General features: G+C 38.1%; 1 protein-coding gene and 1 long non-coding RNA gene across 13 annotated transcripts in view; both read right to left on the bottom strand.

Annotated features, from left to right (window-relative positions):
• MPDZ (multiple PDZ domain crumbs cell polarity complex component) overlaps positions 1-19,422 on the bottom strand; it is a 169,630-nt gene that overhangs the window by 45,081 nt on the left and 105,127 nt on the right. For all 12 annotated transcript variants that reach the window (XM_058695337.1, XM_058695343.1, XM_058695346.1 and 9 more), the window contains 3 exons: positions 16,309-16,507; positions 10,119-10,223; positions 6,287-6,379 (listed from right to left, as the gene is read on the bottom strand). In XM_058695337.1, the coding sequence (XP_058551320.1) occupies positions 6,287-6,379; positions 10,119-10,223; positions 16,309-16,507 (397 nt within the window). The remainder of the gene's footprint in view (positions 1-6,286; positions 6,380-10,118; positions 10,224-16,308; positions 16,508-19,422) is intronic.
• On the bottom strand, positions 12,810-14,312 carry LOC131491884 (uncharacterized). Its single transcript, XR_009251706.1, has 2 exons — positions 14,183-14,312; positions 12,810-13,158 (listed from the first exon to the last, which is right to left on the bottom strand). It is a non-coding gene; the product is annotated as an uncharacterized LOC131491884 (long non-coding RNA).

The raw sequence follows: 19,422 nt of genomic DNA, 5'->3' as shown, positions 1-19,422 counted from the left end.
GGACAAGACAAAGGTGTCCACTTTCACCACACCTGTTCAACATATTGCTGGAAACCCCAGCTAGCGCAATCAGGCAAGAAAAATATTCAGAAGGTATCAGAATTGGAAAGGAAGAATTAAAATTGTCTCTATGGAGATGACATGATTTTCTATACAAAAATCAAAAATAATCAAAACACTGTTAAATCTAATCAATGAATTCAGTAAAGTTGTGGGATACAAAATTAACATACAGAAATAAGTAACATCTCTATATACTGACAACAAAATTTCTGGAAAAAAAATAATTGATCTCATTTACAGTGGCACCAAAAATAATAAAATAGTAATACATTTAAGGACTTGACATTTCTCTACTCTGAAAACAACAAGACATTCACAAAATAAACCAAAGAAGACACAGATAAATGGAAAGGTATCCTGTGTTCATGGGTTGGAAGAATATTGCTAAAATGTGAATACTAACAAAAAACATCTATAGACTCAATGCAATTCCTATCAAGATTCCAATGGCATTTTTTACAGAAATAGAAAAAAAAAAAAACTCCTCTAGAATTTATATGGAATCACAAAAGACTCCATCTAAATACTCAATGAAAGCCTGAGGAAAAAAGAACAAAGCAGGAGGCATCACACTTCCTGATTTCAAGCTGTACTTATAAAGTTACAGTCATTCAAAACAGTATAGTTCTGGCATAAAAACAGTCACATAGACCAGTGAAACAGAATCAAGAGCCCAGAAATAAACACAAGAATATATAATAAGGTCAACTAATATTTGACAAGCGAGGCAAGAATACTCAATGGAGAAAAGAAAGTCTCTTCAATAAATGGTGCCAGGATAACGGAATATTTACATGTAAAAGAATTGAAAGGGATTCGTATTTTATACCACACACAAAAATTAACTTGAAATGGATCAAGGACTTAAACGTAAGGCTTGAAACCTATTGTGATAATCTTTCGAGGACACATATAAAATCAAGCCATCATGCTATTTGCCTTAAACTTATACAGTGATGTATGTTCAATTCTCAGTAAGACTGGGGGAAAAGAAAGAAGAATGGTGATTGCTAGCAAACGGGGGTAGGCAGAAATGGGGAGTTATTATTTAACAGGTACACATTTTCAGTTTTGTAAGACGATTTAAGTTCTGGAGATAGATGGTAGTGATGGCTATGCAGCAATGGGAATGTTCTTAATGCCAGTGATTTGCACACTTAAAAAATGGTTCATATGGTCAAAAATTGTAACAAAACTTTTAAAAACTCAATGTAATGTAAGTTAATGTAATGTAATTTTAAAAACTCAATGTAATGTAATGTAAGTTAATTTTTGCCAATTTATGAAATTTTGCCAATTTAAGGTTTTACCGGTAGTGAAACAAAATCATTTTATCAAACACTTTCTCAATTATATGTTTTATAGGGTCTGATAAACACTAATGCCATTCTGAAGCTGATTTGTTACAAGCAAATGCTGGACTCACACTCCTGGCTGGGACGCAGACCAACGTAAAAGTACCATTTTCCAGGAGCTCTAATACTGCAGACATTAAGAAACCAAGAAATTCAGCTACCCCTGAACAGATGGTAGCTTCTACACTTGGCAATCAAATCAAGGAAAAGAACATTCCTGCACACTCCATGTCAGAAGCTTGTCTCTGTAGAAATCCTCCTTGCCAAGGTAGACCTGGTACCTAGCAGTCCGGGCATGAAAAGCAGTGGCTGACAACATCCTACGTGATTTGATCCCACACCGCCGCCCTAAATTCCTCTCCCACAATTCTGCTTTCCTCTCTATACTCCAGCTACCCCAGCATCTTCTTGTTGTTCCTTAAGTAGGTCAGGCATGCTGTCTGCTCTGGGGCCTTGCTGCTTGCTGCCTCCCCTGCTTGAGTGCACTTCCCCTACCCCTATAATAAACACAGGAACTCCTATTTAGTGACTGCATATAGCTCTAAGAGCTATGAATGCACTAAATTTATGTCTTAAGAAAAGGCTGGGAGATAAGAACAAGGTGATTTGCAGTGAGGTAGGTGTCTGGCTAGGAGGAGGAACAAGCAGCTCAGGGTGTTGGAAAAAAAGCAGAGAAACCTAGCAGAGAGCTCTGAGATAATGCAGTCTGCTCCGGGCTACAGGATGGGAGACAACGTTGGGCATTAAATAGGAAAACAAAGCATGGTCCAAACATGGCCTCAATTTGAGGAGCTTTGAGGCGTGTCCAGAGGACAGGAAAGATTGGAGTGTGGACTCCTGTGTAGTGAGGGAGGTCCCAGTAAGAAAAGGCTGGGTATAAAGGAGTACCATGGGTGGAGGGAGAGGACAGCCCCTGGCCAGATGAAGGCAGATGAAGTCAGCATTTTTTTTTTTTATTAGAAATCTACAATCCTAGAGACCTAACTATTTAGTTCGAAAGGATGTTATCAGGTTCCTGAATCTTAGTAATATTTGTATAAATAGTTTAAACTGGTTAAAATCCTAGTCCTCATATTCTTTCACTGTGGGAATTCTGTGAAAGACAAGAACCAAAACTTTCTTGTTTCTTAAAGCAATTCCTAAGATAAAATGGCAAAGTAAAGATGTCAGTAAATTTAGCCATTTGTAGGGAGACATTTAAGAATTCAGAATACGTATGTAGGACTCCTTAACCCTTCTCTTAAAAAGGAAAAAAATAAAGCAAAGAAAGAAAATGTCTCCTAGGGTTCTTTGTAGTGTAAATTGGGGAGACCGATTCTTATAATTTCTCAAACAATAAAAATAGCAGCAGGAAACACTTATTAAGAGCTTATCATGTGCTCAACATAATTCTCTAGATGAGTTTGTTTACTTTCATTCATTTTACAAAGGGAAGAGGCTCAGAGAAGTTAAACAACCTTTGGAAAATAGCACTGTATGTCTACATAGGGTCTGCCAGATAGTAAAGTGTTTTCAAATACAACATATTTGCCAGGAGAAAGGCTGTAACTCCTTAAAACACTGGGGAAGATAACAAGGACCGAGCTGCCGAACGACCAGAGCAAGGAACCAGACTCGTTATTCACTGAACAGGACATGGTAAAACATGCCGTGCACAGAAAAAAGGAGATGTGTGAAAGAAAAATGTTATAGAACATGTTCAGACTCAGTTGAACGGAATAATGGCAGCCTTCCTTGAGACCAATACACAGGTTTGCGGAGAATGAAATTCAGAAAAGCAAAGGTAAAAGAGCTCCGAGGCCAGGCTGCCTGAGCTCTGAACCGACTCCCTCTTTTCAAGTCCCAATTTTTTGCTCGTTAACAATTGTGTGACCCTTTGCAACTTATTTAGTCTCTCTTTTACTCTTCCTCAGCCGGGAAATGGATCCAGTAAGTCTCTCTATGTCAATTACTGTGAGGACCAGATTAATGAAGGTATGCAAGGTGCAAAATAAAGCTTTGGCACAGAGCAAGCAATCAATAAATCTTTTACTACTCTTATTATGAAGATTGAGATTATGATTACTGCAGCAAGGTAAGCAAGATATAAAATTCAATCCAGATGACAGATGAGAAAATGTGTACCCCACCACCTTACTCCTGTTATACCTATACGCTGCTTATTAACACAAGATACCATTTTCTAACCATCAGATTGACAAAAAAAAAAACGTGTTTTTTAAATGATCCTATGATGTGGTCACAAGGACATGGGGAAAAGGAAACTCTCATATGTTAGAACTGCCTGATTTAAAAGTTGGTACAGCCACCTTAAAAAGCAATTTGACAACTTCTAATAAAATAAATAATACATTTAAATCTATGAGCCAGCAATTCCTCTTTTGGAAACATACCTAGATAAATTCTCACACATATGTGTAAGGAAATAGATATATTTATTGCACACAATTATTGTAGTTGTGGATAAATGTTAACTACTCAAGTAGCAATCTGGGAATAAATGGTGGTGTATTCATGTGCTGAAATGCACTGCAACAACTAAACTGAATGAATTGAGTATCAACATGATGGATCTCCAAATCACTGGATTGAGAGAAAATAAGCAAGCAAGAAAATGGCACACAGAGTATGATACCAATTCTGTACATGAAAATCACATGCAAAATAAGAGTAACAGCTTATTTGCATTCTTAAAATTTATACTTTGCTAACAAATATCCTCTATTGCCACACAAAGCAAACTTCTTTAAACTGCATAAATGAATGTCCCATCATATTTCCCGTGTTGTAATGCATATTCATGACACTTGCTCCTCGTTTACTAAAAGCTCTGGTTAGTTCAATAAGCTTCCTCATGCTATTCTGTGAACTGTTCCCCAAAAATGCCTTAGCACAGGGTACCTTGTTTAAGATTTCTGGAAGCTCCAAACATATTCTCTCTGTAAAGTAGCTATCACCTTTAGAGATGTGAAGACTAAAACTCAGGCTAGAAGTATAAAAATCTTCCACTTCCGAAGTTACACCCAATTCTTTCTCATAATAAAATATCAGATGATTCCTGTGTTCAACATTTTTTATTTGCTTAGTTATTAGTCATGGCGGTGATTACTGACCAGGCCAACCACTGACTGCTTATTCTGCACAAGGCAGTGTGCTAAAAATTTTACGTGCATTATCACACTGAATTCTCCAAATCTAAAAGATGTGATTATTAACCTCATTTTACAGATGAAGAAACAAACCTAGCAGAGATTAAGAAATTTATCTTAAAAAGTGTCAAACTTAGAATTCTAACATGGCTCTTAGGGACTCCAAACTTTTTGCATATTGTCTCCTAAAATCTACTTTTTCTCCAACAATGTTATTAAAAGCTGATAAATCTATCTTAAAATTAGACTTGTGATTTCTGTCCTCCAACAAAATTCAAGTTTATCACTAGGATCACCAGCTACAAAATAATTTCATCTAACTTACTTTTGCCTTTATCTTCATATAAACAAGAAACACCATAATCTATTTTCTGCCACAGATCTAGCATTTATATTTTGGTCTGAGTGTGAGAATGATTCAGAAAGACCTTGATTTCTTTAAGCAGCCTAAATAGCTTTACAAGAATTCCAATCAAAAAGTTATTTTATTTTTTTTTAGTGTTTATTTTTGAGACAGAGAGAGAGAGAAAGAGACAGAGAGAGAGACAGAGACAGAGCATGAAGGGGGAGGGGCAGAGAGAGGGGGAGACACAGAATCTGAAGCAGGCTCCAGGCCCCCAGCTGTCAGGACAGAGCCTGAGGCGGGGCTCAAACCCATGAACCATGAGATCGTGACCTGAGCTGAAATTGGATGCTTAACCAACTGAGCCACCCAGGAGCCTCTCAAAAAGTCATTTTAAATGGCTAGAAATGCTTACTGATTTTTGTGAAAGCAATATAAAATGTTTTCTACATTTTGAATATGACTCAACCAGAAATGTTTAAATGTAAGCAAGGAAATCATCAAACTGTATTACATCCCTGAATAGTAGAAATTTTTCTCTTCACAGTATTTTATTTATTCATTGTAGAATAAATATTAAGTGTTTACTAAATAAGTGCAAGAAACCATTATGATGGTCACTTGTAGATCTGTTTATAGGGACGATCCAGTGACTACTTCTATTTTATACTTAATGCAAAATACCTTACATTTTTTTCCTTCATTATTTTGTGTGTCTCTATATCTTGTCTATCCAAGTATATTATACTTCCTTGAAGGTAGGATTTCTGTCTTATACTTCCTTGTTATTCACAAAAACATGTGCATCCATAATCAGAGCTCAATAAATTCCTATGAAACTGAATTTGATTTTACTCAGCATGAATACAAAAATATGCCTTAGTGATGCATAGGGATATATAGGAACATATTTAGGAAAGTTATCTTTTCTATATATGAAATTGGCTCCAGACAGAGCATGGGTTAAAATAACTACAGCCTGTGATAACAAGATGCTTACACACGCGAGCGCGCACACACACACACACGTTTTGAATATATATGCTATAAATGCTAGAGAAAATTTAAATTAACATTTGGTGGTATACCTAAGATCAAACTCTATAGAAAATATTATGCATTCTATCTACCTGTGCATAATTTTCTCTAGTCAACCACATTTTACCCCTACTACGTGCCAAACCTTTGTATACATGTTAGTTTCAACCCCGTGGAGTAACATGTTATCTTCTCCACTGCACACATGAAGAAACGGATGGTAAGGGATATTAAAACACCTTGCTTGATGTCACAGCAGCAAGTTGTAATCCAGTACTTGAAACCACACCTCCCTATCTTTAAACACTGAGTAGGCAGAAGACAGAAATAGTCCTTACCGTCTGGGCTGATTCCAATTACTGTATGCTGCATTTTGAAGCTCACTTTCTTCTCCCTCTCCTTCTTCTCGCTCTGGTAGTTCTGGAATGTCTCTGTTAAAAATTTACATAGTGAGTACTCTAAAATCCTAGTAAAACTATGCAAGTTTGTCTTATATATACCGTATTATTTATTTGGCTAAAAATGCAGAGCTACCTTATATTTTTACATACTTGGCCAATTTTACATTAAGGGGAAAAGAAAAACCTAATGAAACAAAATGAAAACCTTATATTAGAATCAATCTACCACAACTTAGTCTGGAGATATAGATGAACACTAAGATTCTTAGCTAGTCTGTTTCTTTCCCAAGGAAATATGGGAAAGGAACAAGAAAGGGATAAATGCAAGAACTTTAAAGAAAAACATTCAACAAGTATTTCTCTTTTTTTAAATTTTTTTCATGTTTATTTATTTGGGGGGGGGAGTGGGGGAGGGGCAGAGAGAGAGGGAGACACAGAATCTGAAGCAAGCTCTAGGCTCCCGTCTGTCAGCACAGAGCCTGATGCGGGGCTCAAACCCACAGACTGTGAGATCATGACCTGAGCTGAAGTCAGACGCTTAACTGACTGAGTCACCCAGGCGCCCCTCAACAAATATTTCTTAAACTAAACACATAAGAGATAGAAGCACCATGTGGGTTATAAACTTGTATGGCCCTGATTGATTCCGTTCTTGAAAGAACTTATCCACAAGTAAGATAGAAAATTAGCATCTCCGCCTCCTAAGGACAGACCAAAGCTTTCCCTTCAAGGAAGACAGAAGATGCTTTAGGTCCAGCTTCAGCCCACCCAGAGGGGTCATGCATAGAATACTCCTCACAGAAAGCAGTGTACAATGTACCTGTATTCAAGGCCACTTTTCAATTTCTTTAGGAATTCAGATTTTGCCAAATGCCAGGCACGTAAAAAAAAAAAAATGTGTTCAGTCTGTTAACTAATTTTAAACTGTAAATAAAACCATATCGATACATACTTTGTTTTTCAAAAGGTATACTCTGCATCAATACATTGTAAGAGCAAGAGAGAATGATTAAATCGATTATAGTGTGTCCTTACACTGTTAGTAAAAATCGGATTTCTAAAGACATACGTGAACACATTCTTTTGAAAGCAGAGAAGGCTATAAAAATTCTAATTTAATAAATGTTTCCAGTTGACTTTTATAGAAGCTGAATAATCTAAAGAAAGTGTATGCTCAAATTATGTCTATTCTCCAGTGATATGAATACTCAACTCTGTCAAATTGTATAACCTTTAGACTCTGAGATCAGAAGTCATATAACCCAAACCCAATAATCTATCTGTGTTTGAATGTGTTTCACAACATCTTTGGAAAGCAACTGTCCAGGTTCTCCTTGAATGTCTCATTCTTCCTTTGACCTAAATGTTAGATTTTTGGTTTCATGTGAAGAGGAATTCTGCCTATCTGTCCTACCCATTGTCATATGTTTGAATTCCCTTCCTGTGCAAATTGAGGTAACAAGGTTCTGAATGAGGCTGGGACCCAGGAGCCTAAGCGTGACAGTGGGACAAGACTGATGGGAATGGGTCCAAAAAGGGGATTTAAGAAGGATGTTGAGAAGCAGACTGAGGACTAGAGAGACTGAGGGAAACCGTACTCCTGAAGATACAGGGTAGACAGGTGAAAACTAGGCTAACCCTCAGGAAATACAGCTGGAGGGAAGATGGCAGAGAAGCCGGTACGGAACACAGACAATAATAAGAACTTAAAATGAGTTCCTGAAATATTCAGTGACAGCCATGGGGATGAGAGAAGTTCTTACCCATCAAGCCCAAGCTCAGGGAGCTACACAGATACCCTCTCAAATACACTAACCTCATGTTCCTACCTTTTTAGCTGTAAGACTAATATCCCGAATCCTCTGATACAAAAACTCCATTTTCTTCAAATGATTCTATAATCCTAGAATCCTTTAATCAACCCAGATAAGCTCCTATAAATGTGCTGTTCACTCATTCCTTATCCATCTTAGAATGTGGTTTACAGGAATCAAGTGCCGTGTGCTCCAGAGAACAGAATGGACCAGTTCTCTTCTCCTGAACTCATTTGGCTAAGAATGAATTAGACTTCTTTGCACCTGTGTTTGGCCACTACCAATGACATTTCTATCAAGTATAACAACTCTTTGTACATCTGCATTCAGATTTGAGAAACTGGCACAAGGCCACACAGTAAAGTAACAGAGGTAAGGTATGAACTGAGGCCATCTTATTATAAAACCTGAGCTCTACCCTCCATGCTATACTGTCCCATATTTTTATACTGGGCTTGTGCAATTCTCTCTTTGAGTACAAAGGTTAAGAACATAGGGCCTGACTGTTTATATTCTAATCTTGGCTCTGCCAATTAGTAGCTACGGAACTTGGACAAATTACTTATCCTCTCTGGTGCAGATTCCTTTTCTACAAAATGCAGGCTGTTTTGTTTTGAGGGCCCTTGTACTAACAGCAAATATACTTTCTCTGCAATGAAGCAGGTAGTCACAGCACTGGACAATCCAGGTCAATGTGCTGGGAGGGAGCACACAGTGCTGAAAGTGGCTGTTTCTCTAATGACTTTTGAGAGCTTGTAAGGCCTCAGAACTTAATAGGAATATGATGTTACCTTGGCATAGTCTTTAAACTATTCGAAATAATATTTTAGAGGGATACTGGAATTATTGCTTTACCATTTTGACAGGAAGCTATAATCAATTAATGCCATTAACCATGAGACAAATTCTAGAGAGGGGTATGGCTGAACTGTGCACAGGGTGGAGTGAATACTCCTTTTCCCATAAAATTCATGAGGCCCCAAGGCCTATGACATTCCGCCTCCTTATTAGCTCATAAAATACCTTTCCCTTCCCTAATGCTTTCTGTATTACTCCAGTCATGAGCACTTCGCAAAGGAAACCGTGATGCTGTATCAAGATACCTGCACAGTCACTGGACACCCGGGTGTTCCGGGATGTTCTGACATCCTCTATGGAATGGCAGAACTCTTGTGAGAACACTCCAGAATGTTTGCAGAGCCATCACTTCTCTGCCATGCTTAAAGGGAAATCTGGCACTCAGTTGTTAATGCAACTGAAAAAAACAAGCCTGGGGTTGAGAGTGTAAAATGGTTCATTCTTCATGGAAAAGCAATTTGACAACATTTCTCTTCCTGTGTTGAACTCAGTCAGCAGCAGCAGCAAAATTTACTTTCTGACATTCTTAGGGGAGATAAGAAAACCTTTCTCTGTGTTAAAGGTTCTTAATAAATTATGCGTCAAAAGCCTTCAAAAAGCCATACACTGTTGCCTAACATGCATATATACAAAGATGTTCAGTTCACAACACTCCAAAATAGTAAGAAATAATCATTAAAAATGTTTCTGAATTGGTATGTATGTTAATAAAAAACTAAGTATAATTTCTGAATGTGTTTGAAAACATTTATGAAAGAGGAGAAACCATGATACAATACCATACGAACTGTAGGCTCCAGGGAATCAATGAAATAATACTGAAATCTGGGGTAAATTCCCAAAACCCAGTCTGTTAAAAGTACCATACTGAGTGGTGCAACTAAAGAGGATTTTAATTTCTTGATTTGAACTGTCATATATTTTCCACACTATATGATAATTTCTCAAGTAATGGGGGCTGAGTATTTTTAAAATCTTAGAAGAGAGAAAAGGAATCCATTGTTTTTCATTGCTAGTCCTCCCTGACTCTGGCTCCTAAAGTCTTTCTAGCTTTCTGTATCAGTCACTCATTGCAGCCAACTTACAGCTTCACTCACCTGCCAGTATATGAAGAAAATATATCCAGTGCCATTATTCCTCCAGATTGTTGCCCCAAATTTATTTTGAACTCTTCCAAATGTTCTGCAGGCACATAAGTAATTCTGAAACAGAACACAATCCAGGGGGAAAAAAAGGAAGCAAAGTTTTTTGCCTAACAGGCAAAGTTTCTGAAATATAGAAATAAAATTATATTGTCCCTTCATCCCTATTTTTTCACTTTTTCATTTAACAGCTTATTCAGCAGAGAATCCAAACTTGGAAAAGATAAAGCATCCTATAAGCAAAAATAACAGGTTACGGTTTACATTTTTTTTTAGAGAGAGAAAGAGAGAGAGAGATACAGAGGAAGAGAGAGAGCATCTCATGTAGGTTCCACACTCAGTGGGGCTCGATCTCAGGATATGAGACCATACATAACCTGAGCCTGAGCCGAAATCAAGAGTTGAACGATTAACTGACTGAGCTACCCAGCTGCACCTAAAGTTTCCTTTTTTTTTTTTTTTACTTTAAATGTCAAGTGACAATTAAACTTTAAAATGCTGATAAACTATATGCTTACTAATAATTATGTGAGGGAGGAAAGCAGCGTTATTTTCATTTCTGAATGAGAAGAGTAACAGCAATTTTTAGAAAGATCTACTAATCCTTAGAAACATAACTAACAGCAATAACACTGATTTCATCCAAAGATTTCTGGGTTCCTTAGCAGACAAAAATCAGGCATGCTCTACTAAAACACTACTTACCCCAAATTATTTTATATTCATCCATAATATATAATTAATTTTAGGCACTGATAAGCATTATAATAATTATATGTTAGCTCTATTAAGTTATGAACCCGAAAGTCTGAAGTTAAACTATCACAAGTTTATGGGAAGATTCTCTTCCTAATTTGGAGCAACTCCCTAATAAGCTATTTTGGTTTTAGAGAAAAGCCTGATATTTGCCCTTGAATGGTCACTTACTAATTCTACAAATACTGGCTGAATGCCTACAATATGGAGAGCATGAAGCAAGATGCTGACTACAGCTATAATGTTTAGAAACTGATATTCAGAAGTTCAAGTTTACTGCTGCCCTATAAGGCTACAGAACTGATTGATACAAGGCTACAGAACTGATTGTTCAAGGAGGTGGTCCCGAGATCTTCAAATTAAGGAACAGTTAGGTAAGAGAAACACTCAATTTGAAGTTGGTTCAGCACCTTGTGCAATTAAAAGAAAAAGTATGTATCAAAATTGCACAATATAAAAATCATGAAGACTATTAAGCCAGCTATCCATAACTTACCCATGAAGACAATAAGTACATAAAACCTTAGCAATGGAGGGCAAGGATAAAAGGACTGTCTTTTATGCCATAATAAAATAAGAATTATACCACTGGCATAATTTACTGAGTGAGGAGGATATGTAATTCCAGACATATTGGTTATCCCATAAAAAGCATTCACTCTTGTGAGGTCACTTAAATTTGGAGTCAGAAGACACAGCTCTGTTGCTCATCAAGAGTGTAATGGGAGGGTAAATCACCACGACCAAATCCCTATATCCTCAATCACGAAAAGGACGTCACTTTTTATGAGGCTGTTGTAACCCGAGAAGCATAAAACAAATGCAGCGCAGTGCTGTACCAGGGCATCAGCTAGCCTGGTCACACCTGATCGCTCTGGCCGACTCCGTGGACCCTTGGGAGTCTCCTCATGACACTTTTACCGCAAGGATCAAAAAATAAAGCAGCACAGTTGAGAGGGTTCAGGAGTACACTGGGAGGCAGAGTCACATTCTAATTCTGGCTCTAGCTAATTTATTCATCTATAAAAACACCTTCTCCATGGTGTTAAAAATATATGGAATAATAAACTTGAATTTATCCCTTCAAAAATAATGAGTAAAAAATGTGTAACACATTATGTCAGGAAGACTGATTCTATTTTACACGAAGACAAGTAAAGATAAACCTAAAACTAAAAAGCCCATTCAAGAAAACTGGCATTATTTCTGAAGACTCAGTAAAGGTAAAACATATAAATAAAAGTCAGGTAAAACATATAAATAAAAACATAAAAATAAAAGATAAAACACATAAAAAGACTTGTATAAATAAATAAAAGTCAGGAGTTGAGGGGGGAGCTGGAACACAATAGCAAAAATAATAATAATCAGTTCAAAGTATTGATTTTTTTTTAAATGTTTTGAGAAGGAAAAAAGGTTTCTACCCCTAACAACGCTGAAAATGAATTTTCCTCCGTGTTTGTCCCAAATTGTTTTTTTCTTTTACCAAGGCTAAGGGACAGGGAGTTTCACAAATATTTTTCTGATACATTAGATGGCAGTGAGAAATGGAAAAGAAGGCAGTTTTCATAAGTAGTTAGCCCACAGACAGCGAGGACACCAGAACAAGAGGCCCAGAATGCAACAGCACATGCAAAGCAATTCTAACACACGCCTGGTCATACAGCACACAAAACCTCCAAGTCGCCAGAGCACCAAAAATAAACACACCGCAACAGCTTATTTGACAGTTGTATAAAAAATTCTTAAATGTAAACTAATCTTTGGTTACAAATGGGGTGGAAGAAAAAAGAATAGCATTAGGAACGCCGAAATGTGATACGGCTATTAATCCCGAGACCGCGTCTGCACATGCAGACATTCCCTGACAAAGAGCCTGGTAGCTTAGTAGTTGGAAAATGTGATTTTCAAATGAGTTCACAATCAGCAGTGCAATGTGAAAATATAACAATCTCATAGTTCTTTTGGGATTTATGTTCTGAAATAAATGGGGGGGGGGGTGCAAAATGTATACACTGAATCTATTATCTGGATGTATCCCTGCACTGGGAAGTTATAAAAGCATGAAATGGTTTTCACAGACAAGTTGTAACACACAGCCATAATGAGCTTTTGAATCACCGATACTCACACATAAAAGGGGGCTCGATCATCAGCAGGTGCTGTAGAAAATCTAGAATGTGAAGCATACGCCGCGGCATCTTTTTACAATGGTGTTAACAAATGTCAATGTCTTGTGCTGAATGTGAGATGCATACATATGTAGTTAAAAGTGGGTGCTCCTGGTTGTTTTTTTTTCCCCTTTCCACCTCCCTCCCCATCTACACCTCCCCCAGAAAAGCATCTGCTCTTCACTGGTGTCTATAGCAGTGATTATTAACAAGCATGGAAAAATATAACTGCAATCAATCTTTTATTCCTTGATCAGGAATTCATCCCACACTTTGGGTTAAGGCAGGTGAATTCTGATTCAGCTCGGTAATTATCTGGCAGATGTTAGAAGCAGCTGCTGCTAAGCACAAAACCCTGGCTATTATTATAGAAATATAAGAGCTCCTGGCAAGGTGGAGTGAGAAGTGAAACAGTGCATTTTGGTGAGGCTTCACATCTGGTTTTCCATAGAAAATAATGAAACCTGGAACTTAAACTGGCTGTTCTTGAACTCTTGAAACTCAAATTATCTACCCAGGCACGCATGAACGCACACACACCAAGTTCCCAGCTATCTATCGTAAACAGCAAAAAAGAAATTCGGTACATTATCTTCAATAAGCAATGATTTTCCTAAAACCCGCCAGTTATGTAACTGAACCATTTAGAGCTTCTTATTTTCTAAGTCCCCCCAATACACTCCCTCCACTCCTATCCCACATCAAGCTAGGCTCATAACCAGAAATAAAGAGGAAGAGACGTGGATGGAGCCTACATCCAGCAATGACTGCAAAGCTTAACTGGCCAGGGGCAACGTTATGGTTCCATTCAGAGTAGTGGAAGGACTAGACTTTCTTTTTGGGAGGATTATTCACAGAGCTTTTAAGGTAATTCTAAACCTTTGCTTCATAAAAGCAAGTGATAAGAAGGGGACGGGGCCAAAACACTTCGCGCAAAATGCACGGAACACGCTGCTCAGCCCTGGTCAATCTAAATGGCTATTTGTGTTGATCATTTAACACACTTTTTCTGAAAAAGGATTATGTGATTCTAATTTTGTTCTACCATTTACTCAGTGAGTCAAATCAAACCCATCTGAATCACAGCCTTACCAGGACACTTGAGAAGAAATCAGTGTGTTTTGCGTGTTTCTGCCTGTGTACATCCCCACACACCTGACCATGTGAGAAAGAAATGGATTGACTGGTCTTCAGAGGAGGGGAAGATGCAGGACTTTTCTTATTCTTTTTTTTTTTTTTTTTTTTTTTTTTTAAATTTTTGTTTTCAACATTTATTTATTTTTGGGACAGAGAGAGACAGAGCATGAACGGGGAAGGGGCAGAGAGAGAGGGAGACACAGAATCGGAAACAGGCTCCAGACTCTGAGCCATCAGCCCAGAGCCTGACGCGGGGCTCGAACTCACGGACTGAGAGATCGTGACCTGGCTGAAGTCGGACGCCCAACCGACTGCGCCACCCAGGCGCCCCAGGACTTTTCTTATTCTTTACGATATGTTCTGACTCCTGGGATCCTAAAGCAGTAATTCATGAGGTTCTCTCTTTAGATACCCTCAAGGCCCTCATGAAGCTGCTGTCAGCATGAATGGGTCCATTCTGGTGCTGAATCAGAAGGTGGGAGAACAAACAAAGCAAAGGACAGTAGCAATAGAAATGAGGAAAAGAGAAAACATGACTTTGGGAGCTTGAAAAAGTACCCTGAGACTTTTCTAGAGTGGCCTAGATGCCTAACTTAGGCCAAAACAGTGTCAAAATTGTCTTATTTTTCGGCCACTTTGTAAGTTTTGCGGGACATTCGAACTGAGGGGGAAGACTAGACACAGGCACCGTTTCCGGGCCTCAGTGCCAAAAACTGGGCAGGGGACTCACATTGGTGCCTAGAGCATAAGACATGCGTATCACACAATAAATCAAATGATCAGTTACCAGGCCACGTGTGTTTTATACTCCATCTAAACCATGTAAGCTAAAAGCCTTGCAAAAAAGGGTCTCCATGTAGGTCTGTATCATTCATCTTTGAAGCTAGATGAATGGGCACTGGTCTATAAGTGGTGAAGAAAGCTCTTAAAGTTTCTCTTTTTTCTTAGAGGCACTGACATTTTTAATGTATTCTCTTGGACTCACATTATTCAGATAATTAAGGAACTGTCACATGTCACATGATGAGATGATCCATTCCATTACAAAAGTCAAAAGGGCATGCAAATTTACAAAAGTCCATCACTGAAATTCTGCCTAAAAATAATACTTCTTTTGTGTAAGATAGCAGAATCCACTTCAGACAGTATATATTTTTCTGCTATTTGCTGATGGCAGAATGAAAAACAGATTGTAAATACAGTTTTCTTACCAAAGCTCTAGCAGTATATACTTTGCACAAGAATAATAGAGAATGCAGTCAGTAAAATAACATTAATACAGCAAAGTTTCCCATACTGGTAATCGTTACTTCAATGTAAGCTAAACAATCTTTCCCTGTGCTCTTATTTTACTATTTTATCCCTTATACATTAAAGACAAATATTCAATAGTTGATGCGAGAGAAGAAAAGCCAAGCTATTACACTGATGAGGTGTGTCAGAGTCATAAACTGATTTTTATGTTCGCTCAAGAAATGTTTTGTGACTTAAAAACCAAGCGACATATATGATGTGCTTTTAGCACAATATGGGATTATGGGATAGTTTTAAGCACTTCCTGACAAAATGGCCTACATGACCTACAATCAGACTATACCAACAGATTGGTGAATTCTCTTGGATCACGAGGTAGTTGACCAAAGGGTGAATTATGGGTCAGACTGACACTGTTCTATATAGTCTTTTCCATGACCGACCACTGAAAAACTAGCTTAGTTCTAGGATTTGCATAGGTCAATTAGGTAGTACACAGTTCCTTATACTGATCCTAAGTGGACATCCTGTTCTATGAGAGATGGCTCATAATCATGGAGACCTAAGGTTCTTGCAGAATTATTAGAGTAAAATTAAACACAGCAGGCAATTTTTTTCAAATATTTAAACATTGTATCATCTTAAAGAAACTATATCTACAATCAAGAACTATTCAGGAATAGTCAAATTTCTGAGTGATTTATTTTTAATAAACGTGTGATAATTTTAGCATATTAAACAGAAGTACATACTGAAAAAAAAAAATTGATCCGTGAATTGAACTTCCTGAATTTCCCAAGCCAAACTGGAGTCCGAATGATACTTACTTAATGTCAGGCCCGATGAGAGAGTGTCTTCTCAACATCGCTCGTGCTTGGGCATTGGTTAAGCTGATAGTAGATTCTTCATTAATGGACAAGATGCAGTCCCCAACGGCAATGCGGCCATCTCGACTAATGGAACCTCCGTGAATGATACTTCGAACGATCATCCCCAAGCCATCTTTATTAGCACTTACTGTCATCCCTATGGTAAAGGGGAAGCACAGATACTTGACCTTCAAATTCATTTCAACTTGAATTTAATATACCCTATGGATTCACAGATAAAAGAATAGGAGTAACTTTTTTATCCAATAAAACACAATCAAAAGGAAAGAAAAAAAATGTTAACACAAAATTTACTTTTTGAAATGGTTGTGAAATTATATCCAGAAAATGATACTCTATGTTAGACATATCAGAGATGAAATAGGTCTACGTTGTGGAGTGACTACAACTCAGGTTATTGATGTGTTGCCCCTGAAATAGAAAACGCTCCTGAGGAAAATATTTTGACAGAAACAAGTCAATTTTATAGCAGTTCGTTTCTTAGACATATAAGAGAATAAATAACAAGACTACAAAGGGAAAATTAGTTGTGTAAATTAAGAAACTCGTGCTATTATTTATTATTATTTCTAGTTCATTTATTCATTCAGTATATATTTACTACATGCGTACTATGTGCCAAGTACTATGCTGATTTCTTGAGATTAAAAAAAAGGATAGCTAACACCAAGAAGCTTTTCTTCAAGTCTTATCCTCAGTGACTGATGTACAGTGGTCTGTTTAACTGAAGTAATGTGGACTTAATCCTAATCTCTTCCCATTTTATCTCTAAGTCTGAAGTGCTATGAGCTCCAGATTTGGGTATTTAATTGCCGTCCCGACATGTTCCCTGGATGGCTAACAGGAGACACAACCTTAGGATATACAAAACTGAACTTCCAAGTTTCCGCTTCCTGTATTTCTTCCCATTTTTGACAATGGCACCAGTACCCTACTCTCCATTTCTCAAAGCAGAAATGTTGGAGTTGTTCTCGATTCCTACCCCTCTCTCTCAGCTCTTGTATTTAATCCCTCACTACGTCCTGTCATCGCTGTCTCCAAAATGTATCGCAAATCCATTCACCCTTCTCTGCTTCCAGGCCAACCCCACGCCAAGCTGGCACTTCTTGCCCCACCTTTTGAAAGAGCTTCTCAACTGGTCTTCCCATTGCACTCTTGTCACAGCAGACACAGCGACCATTCAAACAAGACAAATCACATCACTCCCTTGTTAACAATCCTTCACCAGCGTCCTGTCGTGCAGGACACACCTACAACACACTTAAGTGGCACAACCCAGAGGGCACTGCTGGCCTGGCCCTCCTGACGCGCGCCCTTCTTCAGCACCATGCCCTGGACTCCGTCTCCTCCCGCCATGTTGACTGCCTTCAGAAATACACCTAGTCTCTCCCCACTTCAGTGTTGGCCTCACACCTTCTTCCCGAAGCTCCCGTACGGCTAATTCCTTCTTGCTCGTCACCACCACTTCCTCCAAAAGGGTTTCTCAACAAACGCCCTCTGGATTTATGTTCCCTTCTCACCCTACCCTTTCTCCAAAAATATAAAACTTTTTGAAATTATGTTTAAAACTTTACATAAAATAATGTAAATTCACTTAAAACCAAGTGCTAGAAGTTCCTTCCAAACAAGATCATATAATTAAATAATATAAGGAGAGGTACAACTCTATAAGGGTAGTTTGCAAAAACCTGTTTTGAGAGAAGTCACAAATTCCATTTTAGGTTTTGTTTTTAATATAAAAATAAAGAAATTCTTCTAAATACTAACATTTTTTAAAAAATTTTTTGATGTTTGTTTATTTTTGAGAGAGACAGAGTAAGAGCAGGCGAAGGGCAGAGAGAGAGGGAGACACAGAATCCGAAGCAGGCTCCAGGCTCCGAGCTGTCAGCACAGAGCCTGATGCGGGGCTTGAACTCATGAACCACGAGATCATGACCTGAGCCAAAGTTGGAAGCTTAACCGACTGAGCCATCCAGGCGCCCCTAAGTATTAACTTTAATAATACCAAACTAGATTTCTGAGAATACCTTTCTGAGAATAATCCTGACTATAATGTTTCCAACTTGATATTTCATACCTGGATATGGGACATCTGAGCTCTAGTTACAGTTTTCTGATAGAAATGAACTATTATCAAATGTATTTAAAATATTGTTAAGACTTACACTGATGATTTCTAAATGTATCGTTGTCAAGGAAACACCCCTGCTTCCCATAAAGCAACAAGTTTGGATGCTGTTTCACCCCTAGTGGGTGTCTTACAAGCAAACGGGGTGGGTCTGGAATGTTTCAATAGGTACTTTAGCTTGTCCTGATGCTGCCAGCCTTCCTCCCATCAAGACCCACCAAATAACTACTATGGTAAAATTAAAATTAAAAGGCAAGAGTACGAAACAAAATTTAGCTCAGTGGTATAGACCAGGACTCTAACCCATCATCTTGTTCTCACTGCCACCATGTGCTGGTATAAATAAAGCAAGTCACTGGGTCACCTGGGTGGCTCAGTCGGTTAAGCATCTGACTTTGGCTCAGGTCATGATCTCACGGCTTGTGGGTTTGAGCCCGTGTCGGGCTCTGTGCTGACAGCTTGGAGCCTGGAGCCTGCTTCGGACTCTGTGTCTCCCTCTCTCTCTGCCCCTCCCCCACTCACACTCGGTCTCTCTCTCTCTCTCTTTCTCTCTCTCTCTCTCTCTCTCTCAAAAATAAACATTAAAGAAATTAAAAAAAAATAAAGCAAGTCACAGACATGGGACAAATCATCATGAGCTACAGTCAATATGATCTCTGAATTCACTTTTAATGGTACATTTAACCCACGATTCCACCAGCTACTAGCTATTAAAGTTTCCCAGTCACATTAACTACATAAACCAAGAAGTTGGCACCAATTTGCTCAGCTTATACTTTCCTTTCACTAGGTGATAATTTTGGGGGTTCAAGAAATTCTGTATAATATAATATCCACTAATGAGATTTTGCTTGTAACTTCTAAGATCTCTCAATGTTTTTCCAGCAAGAAATAGAATAGATCAGCCCAAATCACGCACTGTA

The sequence above is a fragment of the Neofelis nebulosa genome, chromosome 12, assembly GCF_028018385.1.
Source record: "Neofelis nebulosa isolate mNeoNeb1 chromosome 12, mNeoNeb1.pri, whole genome shotgun sequence".
In the NCBI taxonomy this organism is placed as follows: Eukaryota; Metazoa; Chordata; class Mammalia; order Carnivora; family Felidae; genus Neofelis; species Neofelis nebulosa.
This window is presented reverse-complemented; position numbering and strand designations above follow the sequence as displayed.